General features: G+C 42.4%; 2 protein-coding genes across 2 annotated transcripts; one reads left to right on the forward strand and one right to left on the reverse strand.

Annotated features, from left to right (window-relative positions):
* The first annotated feature begins 3 nt into the window (after positions 1-3).
* LOC120052870 (NACHT, LRR and PYD domains-containing protein 3-like) lies at positions 4-11619 on the forward strand. Its single transcript, XM_039000059.1, has 9 exons — positions 4-203; positions 392-2162; positions 2357-2530; positions 2620-2793; positions 2918-3091; positions 8522-8695; positions 8862-9035; positions 9149-9195; positions 10298-11619. Exons 1-9 carry the CDS (start codon positions 38-40, stop codon positions 10822-10824), a joined length of 3381 nt encoding a protein of 1126 aa, XP_038855987.1. The 5' UTR covers positions 4-37; the 3' UTR covers positions 10825-11619.
* A 2106-nt stretch (positions 11620-13725) lies between these two features.
* On the reverse strand, positions 13726-23871 carry LOC120052871 (cytochrome P450 4V2). The gene is made up of 11 exons (XM_039000060.1): positions 23624-23871; positions 18686-18798; positions 17881-17966; positions 17249-17439; positions 17020-17086; positions 16442-16571; positions 16004-16177; positions 15812-15914; positions 14985-15119; positions 14496-14675; positions 13726-14116 (listed from the first exon to the last, which is right to left on the reverse strand). Exons 1-11 carry the CDS (start codon positions 23814-23816, stop codon positions 13947-13949), a joined length of 1542 nt encoding a protein of 513 aa, XP_038855988.1. The 5' UTR covers positions 23817-23871; the 3' UTR covers positions 13726-13946.
* Between the last annotated feature and the right edge of the window lie 1915 nt (positions 23872-25786).

The raw sequence follows: 25786 nt of genomic DNA on the forward strand, positions 1-25786 counted from the left end.
GGACACTTCATCTCTACTAGGTCAGTCACTGAAAAACATGAGTGATTTGAATCTCTTCAAAAATCATCTGATCCATTGTTACCCAGAGTGCTTTGAGACCCAGCTGGACAATGAAGATGTTCAAGATTTGGTTGAGAAGATGCTGGAGAGTTTTGGAACCGAGGGTGCCTTGAAGATCACACTGAACTTTCTAGACCTAAGAAGTAAGACTGCAATTCAGACAAAGGATCAAAGGGGGTTACAACCACCATCTCTTATACTTCTTCAACCCCCAACCCCCATTTATCGAAATCACTTTTAATGAGTAGTGTCTTGATAATCTAGTTTCACTTTTGAACTACTGTATCTTCTTGTTTTGTGGTAACTAATATCAATTGTATTATTTTCCTAGATAAAACTCTTTGGAAAGCCAGAGAAATTAAAACTAAAATGGGGCAGAAGTTTCAACAAATATTTGAAGGAATTGGACACCATGGAAAGCAAACTCTCTTAAATGACATCTACACAGAGCTCTACATCACAGAAGGTGGAAGTGGAGAGGTCAATAATGAACATGAGGTGAGACATATCGAGACGGTTTCTAAGGAACAAACCACACAAAAGACCGCCATCAAATGCAACAACATCTTCAAAAGGTTACCTGGACAAAGAAAACCTATCAGGACTGTGCTGACCAAAGGAATCGCTGGCATTGGAAAAACAGTTTCTGTGCAGAAGTTCATCCTTGACTGGGCAGAGGGAAAAGCAAATCAAGATATTCATTTCATATTTCCTCTTCCTTTCCGTGACCTTAACCTTAAAAAGGGTCAATATAGTCTGATGCAACTTCTGCAATACTACTGCCCAGATCTAAAAGATATTGACAGCATTCAGTGTGGTGAAATCAAAACTCTTTTCATTTTTGACGGTCTGGATGAGTGTCGACATCCTCTAAATTTCCAGAACAATGAGGACCTGTATGACATCACAGAGCCAACCTCAGTGGATGTGCTGCTGACAAACCTCATCAAAGGGAATCTGCTTCCCTCTTCTCATCTCTGGATAACCACACGACCAGCAGCAGCCAATCAGATACCCTTTGAGTGTGTTGACCAGGTGACAGAAGTAAAAGGTTTCAGTGACCCACAGAAGGAGGAGTACTTCAGGAAGATAATCGGTGATGAGGACCTGGCCAGCAGAATCATCACACAGATGAAGACATCAAAAAGCCTCTACATCATGTGCCACATGCCAGTCTTCTGTTGGATATCAGCCACTGTCCTTGAAACAATGCTAAAAGAAACAAAGAATGTCGACGTCCCCAAATCTCTGACACAGATGAACACCCACTTCCTGCTCATCCAAACCAGTGTGAAAAACAAAAAGTACAACAAAGCCACAGAGGAAAACCCTCAGAAACTGTCTCAGTCAGACAAAGGCATGATCCTTAAACTAGGAGAGCTGGCTTTCCAACAGTTGCAGAAGGGTAACCTTATCTTCTATGAGGAAGACCTGACAGAGTGTGGCATCGACGTCAGAGAGGCGCCAGAGTACTCAACCTTGTGTACAGAAATGTTCAAAGACGAATGTGGGCTATACCAAGACAAGGTCTTCAGCTTTGTGCATCTGAGCATTCAAGAGTTTCTGGCAGCAGTATATGCTTTAGAGTCATGGCTGGGGAAGTCTGAAAATGTGTTTGAGGAATCATTCAAGTGTGACAAGTTGTCTGACTTGCACATGAGTGCAGTGGACAAAGCCTTGCAGAGTAAGAATGGACACCTGGACCTGTTCCTTCGATTTCTTCTGGGCCTCTCACTGGAGTCCAATCAGAATCTCTTAAAAGGCCTTCTGACAAGGAGAGGAGGTCAAACACCGAGCATTGAGGAAACAGTCAAGTACCTTTCAGACAAGATTAAGATGGAATCCTCACCAGAAAGGATCATCAACTTGTTCCACTGTCTGAATGAACTTGGGGATAACTCTGTAGTTGAAGAGATCCAGACCTCCCTGCGATCGGGAACTCTTTCAGAAACAAGGCTACAACCTCACCAATGTTCAGCCCTGGCCTTTGTGTTACTGATGTCAGAGGGGGTGCTGGATGAGTTTGACCTGAAGACATATAACACATCAGCGGAAGGTCGTCTGAGGTTGCTGCCAGTAGTGAAAACCTGCAAGAAAGCATCGTAAGTTGTGTTGTATAATGAGATGCCGGACACCCGACATTAAACTCAGAAAATATAGGTCTAGATTGACCATCATCTGAGCTACTCTAAACATTGCATTAGTTTGAAGTAAGAGACTTCTTTTTCATTGTGTTTATGTATGTCATATTATTATTACGGTTTGGAATATCTAAAAGTGTAATACATCTCTTTAGACTGGCTGGCTGTGACCTCACATATACATCCTGTTGGACACTGGCCGCAGCCCTGCAGACACCAAACTGCCCCCTGGCAGAGCTAGACCTCAGCTACAATGACCTGGGAGACAGAGGAGTGAAGCTGCTCTGTGCCGGAATAATCAGTCCACTCCACAACATACAGACACTTATGTGAGCATCCACTGTGTGTGTGTGTGTGTGTGTCTGTGTGTCTGTGTGTCTGTGTGTTATGTTCAAGTGTGTCCTCTTCTCCACTACAGTCTAGGTCCATGTGGTCTGACAAAGGGTTGCTGTTCACATCTGGCCTCAGTCCTGAGGTCACCCAACTCACAACTGAAACAACTGGAGCTGAGATACAACAACCTGCAGGACTCAGGAGTTACACTGCTGTGTGCTGGACTGAAGGATCCAAACTGCAAACTGCAGACACTAGGGTAAGTGTGTGTGTGCACGCTGCATGCACATGTTTGTTTATGTTCATGTACTATTGTGTGTGTGTGTGTGTGTGTGTGTAAGTAAGATCGTGTTGGCTATTCAATGTTCCTCTACTCCCTCCAGCCTAAGTCAGTGTGGTCTGACAGAGGGTTGCTGTTCAGATCTGGCCTCAGTCCTGTGTTCAACCAACTCACAACTGAAACAACTGGAGCTGAGAGACAACGACCTGCAGGACTCAGGAGTTACACTGCTTTCTGATGGCCTGGCGGATCCAAACTGTAAACTACAGAAACTAGGGTAAGTGTGTGTGCGTGCACGTGCCTGCCTGTGTGTGTGGGTTAGGACTAGTGTTGCACGGTATACCAAACGTAGGTGCATTTTTGATACTTGACATGAAAAATGGTTCTGTACTAGAATTATTTTTACTTTTTTACTTTACTTTACATTCCTCCGGCCTGCCCCACTTAACCTGCACTGGGCTGCATCATGTTAGCTTCCCACAACCTGCACTGGGCTGCATCATGTTAGCTCCGCACTTAACCTGCACTGGGCTGCATCATGTTAGCTTCCCACTTAGCCTGCACTGGGCTGCATCATGTTAGCTTCCCACTTAGCCTGCACTGGGCTGCATCATGTTAGCTTCCCACAACCTGCACTGGGCTGCATCATGTTAGCTCCCCACTTAGCCCGCACTGAACTGCATCATGTTAGCTCCCCACTTAGCCTGCATCATGTTAGCTCCCCACTTAGCCTGCATCATGTTAGCTCCCCACTTAGCCTGCATCATGTTAGCTCCCCACTTAGCCTGCATCATGTTAGCTCCCCACTTAGCCTGCATCATGTTAGCTCCCCACTTAGCCTGCACTGGGCTACATCATGTTAGCTCCCCACTTAGTCTGCATCATGTTAGCTCCCCTCTTAGCCTGCACTGTCCTGCATCATGTTAGCTCCCCACTTAGCCTGCACTGTGCTTCATCATGTTAGCTCCCCACTTAACCTGCGCTGGGCTACATCATGTTAGCTCCCCACTTAGCTTACACTGGGCTACATCATGTTAGCTCCCCACTTAGCCTGCACTGGGCTACATCATGTTAGCTCCCCACTTAACCTGCGCTGGGCTACATCATGTTAGCTCCCCACTTAGCCTGCACTGGGCTGCATCATGTTAGCTCCCCACTTAGCCTGCATCATGTTAGCTCCCCACTTAGCCTGCACTGTCCTGCATCATGTTAGCTCCCCACTTAGCCTGCACTGTGCTTCATCATGTTAGCTCCCCACTTAGCCTGCACTGTGCTTCATCATGTTAGCTCCCCACTTAGCCTGCATCATGTTAGCTCCCCACTTAGCCTGCACTGTGCTTCATCATGTTAGCTCCCCACTTAGCCTACATCATGTTAGCTCCCCACTTAGCCTGCACTGGGCTGCATCATGTTAGCTCCCCACTTAGCCTGCACTGGGCTGCATCATGTCAGCTCCCCACTCATGCTGCTTCAGAAAACACACTTGAATAATGCAACACGGCATTGAAACTTTTCATTACCAGAGACGTGGACTCGAATCACGTCACTTGGACTCAAATACTACTCGAGTCGCAAATTTTGCAACTTGACTTGGTAAAAAGAGCAAACATTTGCCACTGGACTTCGACTTGAGCATCTATGATGCGTGACTTGACTTGGACTTCATCTGAATGACAATCTGACCTTCATATCGGAGTGCTGCAGGTTCTGTGCGTTCTGTTCTGTGCCTTGACCAATCAGATTCACTGAAATCACAGGTCCCGCAGGCTGGACACAAAGCAAGTCGTCTAGCAAAGCGCAAAGCGTGTGCCCCTCTCCACGGTCTTCCGGTATTTATTTAGCAAACCTTGATAACACTTCACTCCCGACAGACACAAGAAAGAACTCTTCACAGAAATGTTGCAGCAGCCTACACCTGAACAATATGGGAATATGATTTTCTTCAGCAGCAGGCTACAGCTCCCTGTCCCTTCTTGCACTCTGGCCGGGGTAAACGAAGGGGGAATGTTATGTAGCCTGTTTATAGCCCATTTATCTGTGTTAGGAGAAAATGTGAACGAGATCAAATTTGGTTTAGTCTATATTCAAACTCGGGCTGGCTAGGCCTCCTTGACTTTTTCAGTCCAAAATTGTGAACTGAAATGAATCAAACACAATACAGATTACATAGACTGTGCGAGTTACTTTTTTAATTACATATGCAAAGGCTCGACCCTCTTAGTTCTATTGTCCCACTGCAATGGTTGTCTCTGTGTCTGTGTGAAGGAAACCCCTGTTTGTCTTGTTTTAAAATATAATTCATATGAACATGTACAAGGTTGCTGCAGTTTGACATCCTCCCTATGTCCAGAAGTTGTTACAGATTCTTTTTTAAAACCATGTGACCTGATTAGAAAATCACTGGTCCCACTCCCATCTTTGCCCATAGAAGAAATGTTTTTTTACAACTGATGAATCACTGTCATACCCTATAGGGTCCTGAATATATACATGATTAGGTTACCAGAATAGGAAAAGCTCCGGGGAAAACAATTTGCCGCACCACTCTGGAAACTGTGCTGCTACCTCTGCATCAGGGCATCATCGGTCCCAAAAATGGTTGCGTTCGGTTTCAAGGACTATGTGGTAGTGGGAAAAAATGGTTCCAGTTTGTAAAACATGTGGGTCCAAAACCACTGATGCATTGCAATTTCAAAGAAATTGGCATAAAACACTTAACCATTGACTTGAGGACTCGAAATTAGTGATTTGTGACATGACTCGACCTGAGCTGTAGAACTTGGGATTTACCCATTATTACTTGGGACTTGACTCGAGACTCGAAGGTTAAGACTTGAGACTCGCTTAGGACTTACAAATTGTGACTTGGTCCCATCTCTTAACTACTGTTTGCAAAACAATGTCCATTCATACAGACTAGAACACTTTACAATGCAAGAAGATACTGGTAGCTTCTAGCTTTTGTAGGCTAACTTTCCTTGCTCACTTACAGCTGAAGATAAGATCAATTCACTACCTTAGTACTTTGTTTTTGATAATCAATAAAGCTAAATATGCTGATTTCAAAGCTGATTGCCACCAAAAGTTTATTAATTTACTTAATCTCACTTCTCTCCCAAATATGATCTATTGCCTCAGCGGACGTGTGTGAGTGAGTGAGAGAATAGGGCATGTTTTGCCTCATCCCAAATGGAACAGAAACAGATTGTTTGTCATCTGTAGCCCCATGCTATCAGCCAAAACAAGCTCAATAACTCAATGCATGCATACACTCCTATTGAATATGCATTCACCTGCATTGTGAATAGGTCTAGGCTACATCTTTACCCAGTTTATCAATAGAGATTTACCATTCAAATAAATGATTACCATTTTGTTGTTATGTAATTAGATTGTTTTTACCAAAGTCAAATTGATTGGATGACTGTATAATCGATTCGTTAATGCATGCAGGGCTGTCTCTGAAAAGTTTTGATGTAAACATTTTCAAATGTAATGATATTGGACTCAAAAGATGGCCAACGATCGAACAGAGCAGTAGTTTTATCTGTCTGGATCAAGTGCCATCCTGTGACTTTGGCTAATGTGTCTTCTTTTTTTGCCATGGAATCGTGATGGTATCGAGTGTGGTGATACTAAACCTGGTATCAGTAATCGAAGTCAAAATTCTGGTATCATGACAACACTAGTTAGGGCTGCGCAATTAATCTAATTCACATCAAAATTGCAATATTGACATGTGCAATATTTTGAAACGCCACTCAGCTGCATGTAAAGTCCGTTTTTATAGTTTACTCTGTTTGTCGTCTCTCTCCCTCTCGCCTCTCGCAGCTGCTTCCCACACACATAAAGCCTCCTCCCCACTTGTAGATATAAGTTTGCTTGCTGTTCTGTTAATTCAAATGCAGTCAACCGATTGCTCCAAACAAGAACGATGCTGCGTTAAAAACGGCTTCTTAATATACATTTCTATGATTGAATTTTTTTTTTTCAGAAGTGTAATGATCTATTGTATATCACAAATCAAATCGCAATTACATTTTCTGCCCATATCATGCAGTCCTAGTGTGTTTCTTTGCTCTTTTTTTGTGTCATATATACACACACACACATACAGTGCAGTCGGAATGTATTCAGACCCTTTCACTTTTCCCACATTTTATAATGTTACAGCCTTATTCTAAAATGGATTAAATATATTTTTTCCCCTCATCAATCTACACACAATACCCCATAATGTCAAAGCAAAAACAGGATTTTAGAAATTTTTGCAAATGTATTACAAATAAAAAACTAAATATTCAGACCCTTTACTCAGTACTTTGTTGAAGCACCTTTGGCAGCGATTACAGCCTCAAGTCTTGTACAAGCTTGGCACACCTGTATTTGGGGCGTTTCTCCCATTCTTCTCTGCAGGTCCTCTCAGGCTCTGTCAGGTTGGATGTGGAGTGTCGCTGCACAGCTATTTCCAGGCCTCTCCAGAGATGTTAGATTAGGCTCTGGCTGGGCCACTCAAGGACATTCAGAGACTTGTCCCGAAGCCACTCCTGCGTTGTCTTGGCTGTGTGCTTAGGTTCATTGTCCTGTTGGAAGGTGAACCTTCGCCCCAGTCTGAGGCCCTGAGCTCTCTGGAGCAGGTTTTCATCAAGCATCTTTCTGTACTTTTCTCTGTTCATCTTTCCCTCAATCCTGACTAGTTTCCCAGTCCCTGCCGCTGAAAAACATCCCCACAGCATGATGCTGCCTCCATGCTTCATCGTAGGGTGGTGCCAGGTTTCCTCCAGACGTGATGCTTGGCATTTAGGCCAAAGAGTTCAATCTTGGTTTCATCAGACCAGAGAATTTTGCTTTTCATGGTCTGAGAATCCTTTTGGCAAACTCCAAGCGGACTGTCATGTGCCTTTTACTGAGGAGTGGCTTCTGTCTGGCCACTCTACCATAAAGGCCTGATTGGTGGAGTGCTGAGAGATGGTTGTCCTTCTGGAAGGTTTTCCCATCTGGCGCTCTGTCAGAGTGACCATCGGGTTCTTGGTTACCTCCCTGACCAAGGCCCTTCTCCCCCGATTGCTCAGTTTGGCTGGTGGGCCAGCTCTAAAAAAAGTATTGGTGGTTCCAAACTTCTTCTATTTAAGAATAATGGAGGCCATTGTGTTCTTGGGTGCCTTCAATGCTGCAGAAATGTTTTGGTACCCTTCCCCAGATCTGTACCTTGACACAATACTGTCTCTGAGCTCTACGGACAATTCCTTCGCCCTCATGGCTTGGTTTTTGTTCTGACATGCACTGTCAACTGTGGGACCTTATATAGACAGGTGTGTGCCTTTCCAAATCATGTCCAATTAAATGAATTTACCACAGGTGGACTCCAATCAAGTTGTAGAAACAACACAAGGATGATCAATGGAAACAGGATGCACCTGAGCTGAATTTAAATTCTCATAGCAAAGGGTCTGAATACATATGTAAATAAAGGGTTCATGTTTTTGATACATTTGCAAACATTTCTAAAAAACAGTTTTTGCTTTGTCATTATGGGGTATTGTGTGTAGATTGAGGAAAGTTTTTATTTAATCCATTGTAGAATAAGGCTGTAACGTAACAAAATGTGGATAAAGGGAAAGGGTCTGAATACATTCCGAATGCAACGTGTGTGTGTGTGATTATCATGAATGCATCCTCAACATACTCGTGTGAACCCATGCTGCAGTCTAGGTCAATGTGATCTGACAGAGGGTTGCTGTTTATATCTGGCCTCAGTCCTGAGGGCACCCAACTCACAACTCAAACAACTGGAGCTGAGAGACAACGACCTGCAGGACTCAGGAGTTACACTGCTTTCTGATGGCCTGGCGGATCCAAACTGTGAACTGCAGACACTAGGGTAAGTACAGCTGTTTAAAGAAGAACAATGTTGTGAATTATTTCTGTTATCATTATTGTCTGTCAAAGTCTGGTTTTGTTTATGTCACGGACAAACGTATACTGTAGATGCCACGTGGTAGATCATTACACCAACCTACACAGCTGTTGTGTCTGTCCCTCTGTAGACTGTCTGGCTGTGAAGTCACAGAGGAGGGCTGTGCTGCTCTGGCTTCAGCTCTGAGGTCAAACCCCTCCCACCTGAGAGAGCTGGACCTGAGCTACAATCACCCAGGAGACTCTGCAGGGGGACTGCTTTCAGCTGGTCAAGGGGATCCCAGATGCAAACTGATGAAGCTGAAGTAAGAAAACAATTATGCAGACAGTAAGACCTGGTAGTGTGAGGAGCTTTTCTATCACATGAGTATGCATGTGTGTTCCTTGTTACGTAATAACCGTGTTGTTTTTACTACAGTGTGGATCACGGTGCAGAGTGCAGGCTGGTATCCGGGCTGAGAAAATGTAAGTCCTTTCAATTGTAATCAACTGCATCTTCAGAACTACAGATGTAGTAACTAATACATACTTCCACATACAAAATAGCATTTTATATGATTTAGTGTTTTTGTCGTTGAACAAACAATTTACCTATTTTTTTACATCATGTCTTACCAGTGTAAGACATTTTAATTGAGGGGGTAATGTGCAGTTCAAACGACAGCAAGGTGGTCACCCCACCACCGTTTTTGGTAAACAGCTGAGAGATGGGGCTGGAGAAAGAGAGCTATGGGTGCAAGGACTGACAGTCAAGGAGATCAAGTTCAAGTTTTAACCATGTTTTGAGGCTATACAGTGTTTGTTTACAATTATGTTGTTCACAAACATTGGAGTAAAACAAGCTTATATTTTGGGTTCTGATGGGGTACGACCATTGAACTAAGCTCATGAGTCATTTATTAGTTATATTCTTCAATAATCAATGGATATATAATATACACTGAGTATACCAAACATTAGGAACACCTTCCTAATATTGAGTTGGCACACATACACAATCCATGTCTCAAGGCTTAAAAATCCTTCTTTAACCTGTCTCCTCCCCTTCATCTACACCGATTGAAGTGGATTTAACAGGTGACATCAATAAGGGATCATAGCTTTCACCTGGATTCACCTGGTCAGTCTGTCGTGGAAAGAGCAGGTGTTCCTAATGTTTTGTACACTCAGTGTATATCGCTAACTTAAAAGTCCAAAAATGTATGTAGCAACTGCAGATGGCCCCTTTAACCATACCAGTGTATACATGCTGTAGAACCTCAAAGAACTCTGATTCTGGATTTAGCTCAAACCCTGTAGTAAAAAATAACTATTGATGTCATTGGGGTAATAAAAAAAAAAGATTGTCAAAAACGACACAAAGTTTCCAGCCAGTAGGAGGATGTTTGCCTGCTCTCCATGTTACTGCAAAATATAACTCACCGTTTTTTTATACTTCTGATTACATCATTGAGAGTAATGCACTTAGTTTAACTACAGAACATAGAAAATGACTAGTTTCATTTATGTAGACACTGGTAGGGTGCTGGAGATAATGAATATGATAATGTGTCCCCATTGTCTACAGATGCCTGTCAGCTCACCATGGACCCAAATACAGCAAACGCACACCTGTTACTCTCTGAGGAGAACAGGAAGGTGACACGGGTGGACAAGGAGCAGCATTATGAAGACCATCCAGACAGATTTAAATGGCATCCCCAAGTTCTCTGCAGAGAAGGCTTATCTGGATCTCGATATTACTGGGAGGTGATGTGGGATTGTGGAGAGCCTGACATTGGAGTGACTTACAAAGGAATGAGTCGGATGGGATGGGGGTCTGACAGTTGGATTGGACAAAATACCAAGTCCTGGAGTTTGAACTGCGCTGATGAAGGTTACTATTACTTTTACAATGCGGGAGGCAATATCACATTCTTCCGTGGTCCTGTTTTGCACAGAGTTGGTGTGTATCTTGACTGGCCAGCTGGTACTTTGTCCTTCTATAGTGTGTCCTTTGGTAAACAGAAACATCTTCACACATTCTACACCACATTCACTGAGCCCCTCTATCCTGGGTTTTGGATTTACCCAGACTCTTCCTTGTCTACATAAGTAGGGGTGCTGCAGCTGTCCCTGAATTTTTTTTATCATTTTCAAAAAAGTGACAGTATATAAATAAAAATATTTTTCCCTAAATTATATTACTCCTGTCTGAACAGACCAATACAACTTATTAAAAATAGTAAACCAGATAGAAAAAAATCAGAATTAATAGCATCTAAAAAGTTAGCTGTGGATTTTATCGTAAGCACTTCCTGTCAGGAAGGTTGCAATTTATGCAGCACATGCAGCAAATATAGAACAGCTTGTTATGAACAAGGCAGTTAACCCACTGTTCCTAGGTCGTCATTGTAAATACGAATTTGTTCTTAACTGACTTGCCTAGTTAAATACAGGTAAAATTTTAAAAACACGTTGTTGTCAATGGGAACTGCCATCTGTGGATTGTAATTCTATGGTTGGTTGCGGCTGTCAGTTTGCCGAGATAAGCTGGTTGGTTGTGGCTGTCAGTTTGCTTGAGATAAGCTGGTTGGTTGTGGCTGTCAGTTTGCTTGAGATAAGCTAGTGCAGTGTTTCCCAAACTTGGGGGTCGCCTGATTATAAAATTGCACTTCGTTCATAGAACCGGGGTTACCTGAGTAACCTGTAGTCACAAAATGTTTTTTATTTTTTTAATTCCTAGAAATGTGGATCTAACTTAACAGTTTAAGCTACAAAACATTATGACCCCATCACTGAAAGCTAATACTCTCAGGAACACATACACACAAAGGTATGTGGACACCCCTTCAAATTTTGTGATTTGGCTATTTTAGCCACACCCGTTGCTGACAGGTGTATAAAATCATGCACAGCCATGCAATCTCCATAGACAACCATTGTCAGTAGAATGGCCTTACTGAAGAGCGCAGTGACTTTCAATGTGGCACCGTCATAGGATTCCACCTTTCAAACAAGTCAGTTCGTCAAATTTCTGCCCTGCTAGAGTTGTCCAGGTCAACTGTAAGTGTTGTTATTTTGAAGGCGAAATGTCTAGGAGCAACAATGGTGCAGGCATAAGGTGGTAGGCCACACAAGCTCACAGAATGGGACCGCTGAGTGATGAAGTGCGTAGCACGTAAAAATTGTCTGTCCTCGGTTGCAGCACTCACTACCAAGTTCCAAACTGCCTCTGGAAGCAATGTCATCACAAGAACTGTTTGTCGGGAACTTCATGGAATGGGTTCCATTGTCATGAAGTTCCCGAAGTTTCCGAATGCACAAGGGTGGCTACTTTGAAGAATCTCAAATATAAAATATATTTTGATTTGTTTAAACTTTTTTGTTTACTATATGATTCCATGTGTGTTTTGAAGTCTTCACTATTATTCTACAATGTAGAAAAGTCAAAATAAAGAAAAACCTTGAATGAGTAGGTGTTCTAAAGCTTTTGACCGTGTGTGTGTGTGTGTGTGTATATACACACACTATGTGTACAAAACATAAAGGAACACCTGCTTTTTCCATGAAATAGACTGACCAGGTGAATCCAGGTGAAAGCTATGATCCCTTATTGATGTCACAGGTTAAATCCACTTCAACCAGTGTAGATGAAGTGGAGAAGACAGGTTAAAGAAGGATTTCTAAGCTTTGAGACAATTGAGACATGGATTGTGTGCGTGTGCCATGCAGAAGGTGAAAGCTGGTGCAACTATATTAGGAAGGCGTTCCTGATGTTTTGTGCACTCAGTGTATATATTCCTCTTAATATTGTACAATCTGTATGTTTGTTCATTGGCCTGGGCTATTGGTTTGTATTCAAGTCCAGGTTGTTTTTATTGCTCTGTTTCACTGTCAGAGTAGCCATTCATTTCGGTCATTTGTCTGGTATTAGAAGACATGAACATAATGTTTTTTCATCATGTAAATGACAGAATTGCAGTTCTTTTTTTCTCCAGAACCTGATTTTTTTGGGGTGGAAATCCTAAAAACCCCTCTGCTTAACTGTATGCCACTATGCAAATGTGATTATAGATGCATAGAACGCTTTTTCTCACCCCCCCCTTTGAGTTTTTTGATTCCCATTATAATAAATTATTCCATGCATTTAATAATGCGATTATAGGGGATTTCAACTCATAACATTCTTCCCAAGGCTATGCTTGTCTACCCAGACGCATTCATGTTTGCAAAAAAAAAGTTGTCTATCTTTTCTGATTGTAAATAAAAAACGATTTTGTACGATATCTGGCCTGTTCATTACCATGCTCCTTCCCTGACTTTAGCTTCGAGGACCTGACATTAGGATATTAAAAGGTGGCATAGTTCGGCTATGTTATAATTCAAACCCCCAACGTAACAAATAAATGCACAAATAAGAATACTCTTATTAAAATATACTATCCAAAGAGCTTGAAAAACAAGTGAAACAGCTTTGATGTTGGTGAAAAGGTTCACATGTGAAAAGGTTCACATGTTACAGTAGCAACACATTTTCAAGTTAATAACACATGACTTATAAATGAAGTTGTGGTAAAGTGTTATCGGATAGGGTAAGTATTCTTGGTGGTATAATTATGTGTTAATATGGTCTGTACCTCAGAAGCAGTGGGGGCTGGTGGGAGGAGCTATAGGAGGAAGGGCTCGTTGTAATGGCTGGAGTAGATGAAATGGAACGGTATCAAACACAAAACTATGGAAACCACCTTTGACTCTGTTCCATGTATTCCATTCCAGCCATTACAATGAGCCTGTCCTCCTATAGCTCCTCCCACCAGCCTCCATAAATAAAATAAAAATACCTATCTGAAGTCAATGTTGGGAAAATAAATGTTCCCCTAGTTTCCCACTTGGAAACTCAAACGATTTTGGAAATCAGAAAGCTGTTTATGACGATTACAAGAACTTTCTGCGAGTTATGCAGTTGCGAGTTTTTGATTTTCCTGTAATACAGAGAGAACACGAAACGCAATGTAAGCCTATGGGTTAAGGGTTTTATTCGGCCCTGTTGAAATACTTTAAGAATGTTTCCTTCCTTCCTGGATAGTAGAAACCTACAGTATTGTGCTATAACTACTACAGTATTGTGCTATAACTATTTACTTATACCTATCAATTAGTGTTAGATCAGCGATTACTCCAGAGGGAGGAAGAAATGGTCTCTTTTAAAGTATTCAAACAGTTCCCTAGATGATCTAGTGCTGCTGCTTCCTCTTCTCAAGTTTGATCCAGATGCCTTTCTCGGGGCGAAGAATGAGCTCCCCTAGTGGACGGAGGTCCTCGCGCTTCTGACACGCCTCCACGTTGAAGTAGCGCAAGATGGACGCCAGGATCACCTTCTCCTCCATCATGGCAAATCGCTGACCTGGGGGTAGGGATGTAACCAAAGCATGTGAGGATGACATCCTCATCGAACACACTTTTAAATTGTCCATTTTGTTTTCACCATTTCAAATGCCTTATTGTCTTCAACCTTAATCTGTAACCATTATTAAAGTAGCGAGAGCATGTGAGGATGACAACCTCACCGGACACACGTTTAGAGGCCCACTGTCGTAAAAAGTCTATGTTCCAAGGTGATAAAAGGTAGCCTGAGATTGATAAATACGAGTGATATTCTACAACAACGTGACAAATCGTATGTCGTTGATCTCAAATGGAATGATGTTGATTTACAAATGTTCTAAAATGTTTGTGCTTTAAGCGCTATTCAGTTGAATGTCTTGAATGTTTCCTGTTCTCACCGATGCAATTGCGGAGTCCAGCAGAGAAGGGGATGAAGGCATAAGGATGTCTCCCAACGCAGTTTTCCGGCATGAAGCGTTCCGGGCGGAACTCTTCAGGCTGGGGGAAGTGGCGCGGGTCGCGGTGAAGGGAGTAGGGCATGATGATGGCATTGGCACCTTTGGGAACCTTGAAACCATCTACAGGTGCAAAAATGTGAAACAAGTTAGGTTATTAGGTCCACAAAATGTACATGTGAATAAATTAACTAATTAACACAACCACAAAAAAGTATTAAACAAGATGACTGAAATGGAAAGGCGCTGAATAAACCAGGGTTGTAGGTTCCTCTTCCATATGGCACAGGCCACCCATTGTGAATATGTACATTAATTAGTATTAATTAAAAGTAGTGTATAGCTAATCCTGTAAATTTAAATAAGTTAGAAAATGAATGACAGACTGAAATAAACATTAATGGTTAAGAATGTGTCATTCATGTCACTCACTGATGTGGCAGTCTTCACAGATGCTGCGGGCGAAGAAGGGGACGGAGGGGAACAGGCGAAGGGACTCTTTGATGACACACTCCAGGTAGCGCAGCTTCTTCAGATCCTCTGTGTTTATTGGCCGGTCGGACACACCTGAGCACGGGGGTACAAGAATGCAGGTTACATCCCATTATATATGTTCCGTGGTGATGGGGCAATCGGACATAGCTATGAATGGGGGGGACAAAAATGGATGTTACACCGTATTATGACTGTTCTGTGGTGATGGGGCAATCGGACATAGCTATGAATGGGGGTACAGGAATGGATGCTATGTTATTCTGTCATCGATCATAGTAACTACACCGAACCCGCATCTACTGTCAAAGAGATACTCGTCATGGTAATATTTGAATGCTTGTTTGAATGCCAGGTCTGCCATGGCAGGGATGGAAGACATTCCAAAAACTCTTCACAAATCAGGCGATTACTGTATACAACAGCCCATTTTGATATGCCACAGAACCTAATTCAGTTCATTAAATCATTTTGCTTTGGTGAGACTTTCCACACTTTCCCACTGTGCGTGAACTCACTTTGACCTGTGAGAGAAGGATTTGAACGAGAGTCAAGGTGGATGAGAACCAAAAGTGACGTCATTTGATAAGAGAAGCGAGTATAGTGACGGGAGACTATGGGATTAGATTTTACCAAGTACTTCCTGCAGAGCCCATGGTCTAGCGGCATGTATGTGTCTGGGAAAGGAAGTCCCATGTGGGTACATATCATGTGACTACCAAAGCACATAATTGGCTATTCTAGGGTTAAAAAGAGGGGGGGATTACCGAACACCTCCTGAAGCTCTTGTTGAACCTTCCTCTGCACCTCTGGATGGGAGCCCAGCAGGTGAATGGCCCAATTCATGGCTGCGGCTGTAGTGTCATGACCCTGCAAGACGGGGGCAATAAAAATTACACTAATGATAAATCTGGAACACATTCCACATGGAGCGTGGGATAGTGGTTTTGACCTCTGACCCTGAACATGAAGGTATCCACTTCCTCCTGGATGTCCTGGTGGGTGAGCTTGTTGCCCTCCTCGTCCGTGGTCTTCAGCAGCATGTCCAGGAAGGCCCGCCTCTTCCTCATTCCCTGGTCCGATTCGCTGTCCGACTCGATGTAGGCGATGTATTCTGCCCTCTCGTAGATGACCTGGGGTGTTTTCAGTGAAAACATTTGACATGTTTCTGAACATTGCAGATAGAAATATAATGAATAGAGCTGACAGGATTTCTCATTCTATCATACAGACAATCATTGATGTTCTACACAATACGTTTCTATCTAAACATTCTGTAATGGTCATCCTTCTGAACAGGCCCTTGGCTGGATGGATGAGGTCTGATGGATGACAGCTTATTTCCCTGGGTGCAGCTAAGTAGTCGAAAGCCCCTTTTAGATTGACTGATGACTCACATTGGAGGTGAAGGAGTGGAGGACCTTGAGGCTCCTGTTGTGCTCCCAGCCCTCGCCAAAGTAGTTGTAAAACAAGTCGGGCCAGAACCACGGCATCCTCTGTCGCCGTGTGATGATGTCACTCATCCTGGGGACAGTAGGAGGGATGCAAGGTAGAGAAAATTATATTCATTCTATTACATTTTCTGCAATTAATATTATCCCCAAATGTCTGTTTATTTGTAGCACTTACAGACTATAACATGTGTGGTACAAGGTGGCTACTACTTGAGAGAGAGAGAGAGAGAGAGAGAGAGAGAGAGAGAGAGAGAGAGAGAGAGAGAGAGAGAGAGAGAGAGAGAGAGAGAGAGAGAGAGAGAGAGAGAGAGAGAGAGAGAGAGAGAGAGAGAGAGAGAGAGAGAGAGAGAGAGAGAGAGAGAGAGAGAGAGAGAGAGAGAGAGAGAGAGAGAGAGAGAGAGAGAGAGAGAGAGAGAGAGAGAGAGAGAGAGAGAGAGAGAGAGAGAGAGAGAGAGAGAGAGAGAGAGAGAGAGAGAGAGAGATATGATGGGACAGTGATGCATTCAAGACGAGGACTCACTTGTACACACCGGACATACTCTGAGTCATAGTTACTCTGAGCGTAGATTTTCTTCCCCATTGCAGTCTCTGAAAGGAAAATCATATGCAGAGATATTTATTGCAAGATTGGTAGCAATTTTGATATATATTTTTAGTTGATTTTAATATGGCCACAAGAATGGGAAATCTTTTTAACCCAATGAGCCTTTGGACCCACTAGAAACACCCCACATCCAGACCCGGACCCACCACAGATGATGTCGAGGGCACAGAGGGTGACGTGGTTGAAGCAGTTGAAGGGGCCCTTGCCTGCCTCCTTGTCCAGCTTCTCCACCAGCACCTCGGCCTGCTCGTTCATCACCTCCAGGAACTCCGTCAGGATGGAGAAGTGGAAGGTGGGGGTGAGCAACTTCCGCCGCCGCCGCCACTTGTCCCCCGTGCTGGGGAGAGGGAGGTGGGGAGCGAGGGAAGGGGGGAGAAATAGAGGAAGACAGAGACAGAGGGGTGAGGGGTGAGGGGGACAGAGAGAGAAAGAGAGGGAGGGCGACAAAGAAAGGGTGAGGCAGACAGACAAATAAAGGGAGGGGAGGAAGAGAGAGGGAGATGCAGAACAAGTGACACAGAGCGAGACCGTGTGAGAGATAGACAAACGATGGAGTTCAGAAAATATGGAGGGAATGTGTTGACTGGAAAGTATTGCCATTTCTCAGAATGTATTGTTCTTTGTCATAAAAAAAAAGGAAGTGTTTTCCCAAGAATTGTCAAAGGCTTATCTAAGAATTCCACGTTCCTATCTTGCGTTATAATACATATTTTCCGTTGTCTCAAATGCATATATACGTTTGATCTTTCTCAAATGAGGTCTGTTTTGAAACACCCACCTGGTTAGTAGACCAGTGCCGAGCCAAGGGTGCAGGAACTTGTAAGCATAGGCCTTGTCCATATGAACAGGGTTGTTAAGAACCGTCTACAGAATCAAATAGAATCAAATAGAGAATCAAATAGAGAATCAAACAGAAAATAGAATCGAATATAGTTGATTTATTTCTCTGAGGGAACGTTGGTCATTGGCATGGCATCATCAACAGACAGTTAACAGCAAATACATAAAAACTTAAAAGCCCAACTACTTATAAAAATAATTGTTAAAGTTAATTGCTTTAATAAATTATGTTTTTATGGAAAATTCAACTCTAGTATTGTATAGCCACGCCATTGTTTTTTACTGCTGATCAGTAATTATTTGTTATTCTTTTCTTACTTTTTGGGGGGTATTTTCTTAAAACTGCATTGTTGGTTAAGGGCTTGTAAGTAAGCATTTCATTGTAAGGTTGTATTCGGCGCATGTGACAAATACGTCGATTTGATTTAGTATTCAATATAGTCCATGTTTGCATTGGCACGCTTAAACCCAAAACAGCAGGCCAGAAGGGTTTGATATTTGATAGCAGTAACCATATATCGGTTGTCAGGCTACCTGTATGTGGTGTAATTACCACCTTATTTATGGAGAGTAGATTTCCATCTCCGGAGTGAAACGATGTAGTGTTCAGTAGGCAGAAATGTTGAGGTTTCAAAACAAGTGTGACACCACCTTGTATGTTTCACCATATTTAAACACTTTGTAAAACATTCAGGTGTTATGCATCAAGTTGATTCAAGTCAATTATTTGATTAATAGCCTACCTCAATGGTTTCTGCATGGAACAGAAGGAGGAAGGGTACTGGTCCGATCCAAATCTTCAACAGTGGGGAGTCCCTGAACTGCTCTGTGTAGCCAATGATTTGACGGAAGAAATCTGAAACCAAAGAAAGAGAACTCTGAAGTCATTCACTAGTTCAAGCTTCTGACTATCTGAGGTAGATAGTAGATACATACAGTTGAATTCGGAAGTTTACATACACTTAGGTTGGAGTCATTAAAAATCGTTTTTCAGCCACTCCACACATTTCTTGTTAACAAACTATAGTTTTGGCAAGTCGGTTAAGACATCTACTTTGTGCATGACACAAGTAATTTTTCCAACAATTGTTTACAGACAGAATATTTCACTTATAATTCGCTGTATCACAATTCCAGTGGGTCAGAAGTTTACATACACTAAGTTGACTGTGCCTTTAAACAACTTGGAAAATTCCAGAAAATTATGTCATGGCTTTAGAAGCTTCTGATAGGCTAATTGACATAATTTGAGTCAATTGGAGGTGTACCTGTGGATGTATTTCAAAGCCTACCTTCAAACTCTGTGCCTCTTTGCTTGACATCATGGGAGAATCAAAAGAAATCAGCCAAGACCTCAGAAAAAAAATTGTAGACCTCCACAAGTCTGGTTCATCATTGGGATTAATTTCCAAACGCCTGAACGTACCACGTTCGTCTGTACAAACATTAGTACGCAAGTGTAAACACCATTGGACCACGCAGCCGTCATACCAATCAGGAAGGAGACACGTTCTGTCTCCTAGAGATGAATGTACTTTGGTGCGAAAAGTGCAAATCAATCCCAGAACAACAGTAAAGGACCTTGTGAAGATGCTGGAGGAAACAGGTACAAAAGTATCTATATCCACAGTAAAACGAGTCCAATATCGACATAACCTGAAAGGCCGCTCAGCAAGGAAGAAGCCACTGCTCCCAAACCACCATAAAAAAAGCCAGACTACGGTTTGCAACTGCACATGAGGACAAAGATCATACATTTTGGAGAGATGTCCTCAGGTCTGATGAAACAAAAATAGAACCGTTTGGCCATAATGACCATCGTTATGTTTGAAGGAAAAAGGGGGAGGCTTGCAAGCCGAGGAACACCATCTCAACCGTGAAGCACGGGGGTGGCAGCATCATGTTGTGGGGGTGCTTTGCTGCAGGAGGGACTGGTGCACTTCACAAAATTGATGGCATCGTGAGACAGGAAAATTATGTGGATATATTGAAACAACATCTCAAGACATCAGTCAGGAAGTTAAAGCTTGGTCGCAAATGGGTCTTCCAAATGGACAATGACCCCAAGCATACTTCCAAAGTTGTGGCAAAATGGCTTAAGGACAACAAAGTCAAGGTATTGGAGTGGCCATCACAAAGCCCTGACCTCGATCCTATAGACAATTTGTGGGCAGAACTAAAAAAGTGTGTGCGAGCAAGGAGGCCAACAAACCTGACTCAGTTACACCAGCTCTGTCAGGAGGAATGGGCCAAAATTCACCCAACTTATTGTGGGAAGCTTGTGGAAGGCTACCCGAAACATTTGACCCAAGTTAAACAATTTAAAGGCAATGCTACCAAATACTAATTGGGTGTATGTAAACTTCTGACCCACTGGGAATGTGATGAAATAAATAAAAGTTGAAATAAATAATTCTCTGATTAAATGTCAGGAATTGTGAAAAACCGAGTTTAAATGTATTTGGCTAAGGTGTATGTAAACTTCTGACTTCAACTGTATGTAGGTAGATTGGGAGAGCAATGAATGACTGAATGATTGAGTGAGTGTTCGAATCTCCCCTCCCTAAACTACTGTCCTCTCCTCTCTCTTCCCGTCTCCTCGCTCCTCTCTTCCCACGTCTCCTCTCCACTCTCAATTCCGGCGTTGAACTGCAGTGAAATCCCTATGAGGGGGTATGTGCCTTCAATCTCCTATATGGACTTCATCTCCCACCATTTATACAGGTAAATGCTGAGTAGCTGGTAGGTGACGTAGGTCAGCATTGCAAAGAAGAGGCTCACCCCCAGCAGTTCCAAATTGTAAGCCCCCAAAACGATCACCATCTCTGGGTAGTACGTGCCATAAACATCCTCCAACTGGATGTCTGAGACCTGCTGGCTTCACCTAATGTCAGGTGGACTTTAATCCTGACCTGTTTGTCATGCACACGCATACACACAGAAACACTTAAATGTGCAAACAAACGCACATACTGACAAATATTGAATACATTTGTGATGTTTCACATGGAAAAATTCATTTTAGATGTTGCTTACAATGCTGCCCTGCACATTTATAATTCTCTAGAATCTAGATCGATGCTTCCTCTTTATGAAGTTATAGAGGAAGAAAAAACCATAGCTTTAGTAGTAGCTTTTTAATAGTAGCTTTTCAAACCATAGCTTTAATAGTTGGTTGCCCATGCCTTGCCCGTAACGTTGGGCCCTCTAATGTATTTCACAGTCACAAGGTCTAATGCCCCGTATACATCTCATTACGCCATACTTCATTTTCACGCAATCTCGTCCTGCTACTGGACGGAGAGCATAGGGTTTCACAACGCAAGACAAGATGGAGGCTAGTCTCTCGTCAGAGATCACATTTATTTTGGGAGATTGCAAAATATGACCTTTTCATTCAAGACAGGATAAACATATTGTTTCAGGTGATAATAAAACATGTTTTGTCAAGTTACTTTTTCTCAACTTGTTTCTCTAACTTCTAGCTAGTCACGCTAGCGTACATATTAGCTAGCTAGCTAAAAGCAAGGCTAGGTTGACGATACTGTAGCTAGCAACCTCCACTTAATAATTATCAAAAACAAACGTCAGTACCATCACAATAAACTTAAATGAGAGGCAACAGTCATGTAATATAATTGGTTAACAGCCACTGTGTATTATTTAACATTACTATTAAAATAGTATTCACTTATAGGAATGGGTAATTGTTTACAAGTTGCTAGCTATCCCATAAAGCCATCACCAAAAACCACATATTCATTCATCTTCTTCTGTGGTTTGGTAATTTCCTGTTCTATTGACAGACTCTGGCTGCGATAAAGAAGACACAAAGTTGGGAAAAAAATTATTGTATGCGGAATCCGTTTCGCAACAGAGCCTTCAACGCAAGGGGGCGCTGAGATAGCACAATGTTGCTGCTGTGATACCACTCCATTGCGGACGGTCCCCATTGAAATGAATGACATCCGGCGCAATGGACTGCTCAGACATAATGTGAATGAGGCTTACAAGCAGAAGTCCATTCATTCCAATGGGAGGCAAATTCGCACAGTTGCGACTCATCTGCCAAACAAGGATGCAGTGCAGTGTTGTATGCATTGGAGTTTTTCCAACTTGTGCATTGCTTTGCCGTGCGGTATCAGGAACGGAAGAAGATAAACCACAGAAGAAGTTGCTAATGTGTAGCGTGATCATTGTTGTTGTGATGCGCCGCATGGATTGTGAAGACGGTCACATTTACACGAGTCTCAGTACAGCAACAATGCAGGCAATACATTGGGTTTATAACTATTCTCATTTCTAGGACAGATTAACAGGATTCACTGTTCAAATGGGAAATTTGATTCACAAATCTTTTGAATCAATGGATTTATTTTCTCTCGTGTTAACAAGTACTTCTTAAAGTTATTATGGAAAGGCTGGCATCATTTATGTCATCATGGTTTGAACCCAAATGTTAAACTAATAAAAGCAACCCCTATTCAAAATACCCTTCTCGTCTCCCCCCCTCATAACCTCTCCTCTCTCACCTCCGGCGTTGGATTTGAACTGCAGTGCGTTCCCTATGAGGGGGTATGTGCCTTCAATCTCTGGTATGGGCTTCATCTCCCTCCATTTATACAGATAACTGCTGAGTAGCTGGTAGGTGGCGTAGGTCAGCATTGAAACGAAGAGGCTCATCCCCAGCAGCCCCAACGTGTAAGCCCCCAAAACTATCGCCATCTCTGGGTAGTACGTGGCCTTAACAACCTCCGAATGAATGTCTGAGACCTGCTGGCTACACCTCATATCAGGTGGACTTTAATCCTGACCTGTTCCCCACTTTTCCCTGATTCTCTGGCCTCTAGTTATGAATGATTAACCAGTTGGGAGGGGGTAAGAGGTAAACCTGGATGTTCATCAAGGGATAGTATTTTGTACTGTCATGCACGCACATGTAGTACACAGGACAAAAAAAGTATGAAAATGTATGCACTCGCTATTTATTGTAAGTCGTTCTGCTAAAGGACTAAAATGTAAAATACAAATGTAAACATGCACACAGACACAGACAGGTATAGATACACGTGCACACACACTCAGATGGTAACTCCCTATGATAACACAGCAACGTTTAATTCACAGCCAGTTATAAACCAAAACATGGTTAAAACTATAATTTTTATATCATGGATGGTCAGTCCTTGAATCCATAGCTATGTCTCTAAAGTTGAGTGGTTACATTTTCATTTTCCAGCCCAATCAGATTTTTACCAAAACAGTGCCAGCTTGACCGCTTTGTTGTTGTATGAACTGCAGATTGCATCTTTAAAGTGGGGGGCCCTCCAAAATATTTAACAGTCACACCAGGTCTGAATAAGTTGCCGTGCAACGAATCTCCATACAGCAACAATGCAAACAATATATTGTGTTAATGAGAACAGCCTCATTTCTAGGACATTTGGGACAAACAGATTGAAGTGATTCACCGTTCAAATTGGATATTGTATTCACATATCTTTTGAATCAATTGATTAATTTTCTTTCTTGTGTTAACAAGTACTTCTTAAAGTTATTATGGAAAGGCTGGCATCATTTATGTCATCATGGTTTGAACCCAAATGTTAAACTAATAAAAGCAACCCCTATTCAAAATACCCTTCTCGTCTCCCCCCCCCTCATAACCTCTCCTCTCTCACCTCCGCCGTTGGATTTGAACTGCAGTGCGTTCCCTATGAGGGGGTATGTGCCTTCAATCTCTGGTATGGGCTTCATCTCCCTCCATTTATACAGATAACTGCTGAGTAGCTGGTAGGTGGCGTAGGTCAGCATTGAAACGAAGAGGCTCATCCCCAGCAGCCCCAACGTGTAAGCTCCCAAAACTATCGCCATCTCTGGGTAGTACGTGGCCTTAACAACCTCCGAATGAATGTCTGAGACCTGCTGGCTACACCTCATATCAGGTGGACTTTAATCCTGACCTGTTCCCCACTTTTCCCTGATATCCCGGGCCTCTAGTTATGAATGATTAACCAGTTGGGAGGGGGTAAGAGGTAAACCTGGATGTTCATCAAGGGATAGTATTTTGTACTGTCATGCACGCACATGTAGTACACAGGACAAAAAAAGTATGAAAATGTATGCACTCGCTATTTATTGTAAGTCGTTCTGCTAAAGGACTAAAATGTAAAATACAAATGTAAACATGCACACAGACACAGACAGGTATAGATACACGTGCACACACACTCAGATGGTAACTCCCTATGATAACACAGCAACGTTTAATTCACAGCCAGTTATAAACCAAAACATGGTTAAAACTATAATTTTTATATCATGGATGGTCAGTCCTTGAATCCATAGCTATGTCTATAAAGTTGAGTGGTTACATTTTCATTTTCCAGCCCAATCAGATTTTTACCAAAACAGTGCCAGCTTGACCGCTTTGTTGTTGTATGAACTGCAGATTGCATCTTTAAAGTGGGGGGCCCTCCAAAATATTTAACAGTCACTCCAGGTCTGAATAAGTTGCCGTGCAACGAATCTCCATACAGCAACAATGCAAACAATATATTGTGTTAATGAGAACAGCCTCATTTCTAGGACATTTGGGACAAACAGATTGAAGTGATTCACCGTTCAAATTGGATATTGTATTCACATATCTTTTGAATCAATTGATTAATTTTCTTTCTTTAATGCTACAAAGTAGTTCCTAAAGATATTATGGATGGCATAATTGAAGTCTTCATGGTTAGAAGTTCCCCAGTGCTAAATTGATAAAAAGCACACCCTCTTCAAAATACTCAATATTCTTATATAAAAAAATATATATATATACACCTAACCTCTCGCATTACCTTTAAATGACAGAGCACTGCCCAGTAACGGGTAGCTTTGACTTATCCCTGGTATTGGCTTCATCTGGGTCCATCTGTGCAGAGCTGCTGAGGAACTGCCAGGTGAAGACGCTGGTCAATATGGTCACGAGTAAGACCAAAACGATCGAACCAATCAGCACCAATATCCACAGTCATCTTGGTTAGTTAGGTGGTGGTCCAATATTGACTCATAAATATACATTTGCTTCAGGGTCTCATTCTTTCACAATAGCAAACAAAAAGTTCTGTGTAATTATGGAAAGATGTCCAATCACTGACCATGTAATGCTCCTTGGTCAGTGGTTGGTCAGAATCGGGTAGGCTACCCCTACGAGTACCCCTGAAGTGATACTTATACAGTCAACTTGTTTAGGATGCAGGCCCCCTTGGCAAGCAACCGTGAGATGCTCTTAAAAAAAGGGTGTTACTTTTGTAGCGAATGAAGGGGGAAGAGCTATGATTGAAGCTTGAAAAAGTATCAAAATCAGGAAAAGGGGCCCACTTGCAATCCCCAAAACAAATAGGTTGGGTGTTGGACTTCCAATGAAGGCCTTGGACACTTTGGAATCCAAGGTGGGAGGGGGCCTGGGCTTGAACTAGCAGCCCGGCAGCGTAAGCGTCATTTGGGCCTCTAAGGTCTTAAGGTCCAGACCTCTTGGAAGTACTTTTTGATATCACACAAGAGAACATTTCAATCTTAGGATGTATTTTTATCAATAGTACATTTCCATACTCTATACCACACCAACTCAACTCTGGACCTGGGAGCCAGTTCCACTGGATTTTTAAAATTGTTCCCTTCTAATCAGATACTGATTTAGATCTGGGACACCAGGTGTGCACAATTAATTATTAGGTAGAACAGAAAACCACCAGGCTCCGGATCTCGTGGAGTAAGAGTTGATGACCCCTGCTCTATACTATTTCCAAACATTTCTGACACACATAAAGGACTCTGGCAAGGCTAGCCCTTGGTGG

Source organism: Salvelinus namaycush, chromosome 8 (assembly GCF_016432855.1).
Source record: "Salvelinus namaycush isolate Seneca chromosome 8, SaNama_1.0, whole genome shotgun sequence".
Lineage (NCBI taxonomy): Eukaryota > Metazoa > Chordata > Actinopteri > Salmoniformes > Salmonidae > Salvelinus > Salvelinus namaycush.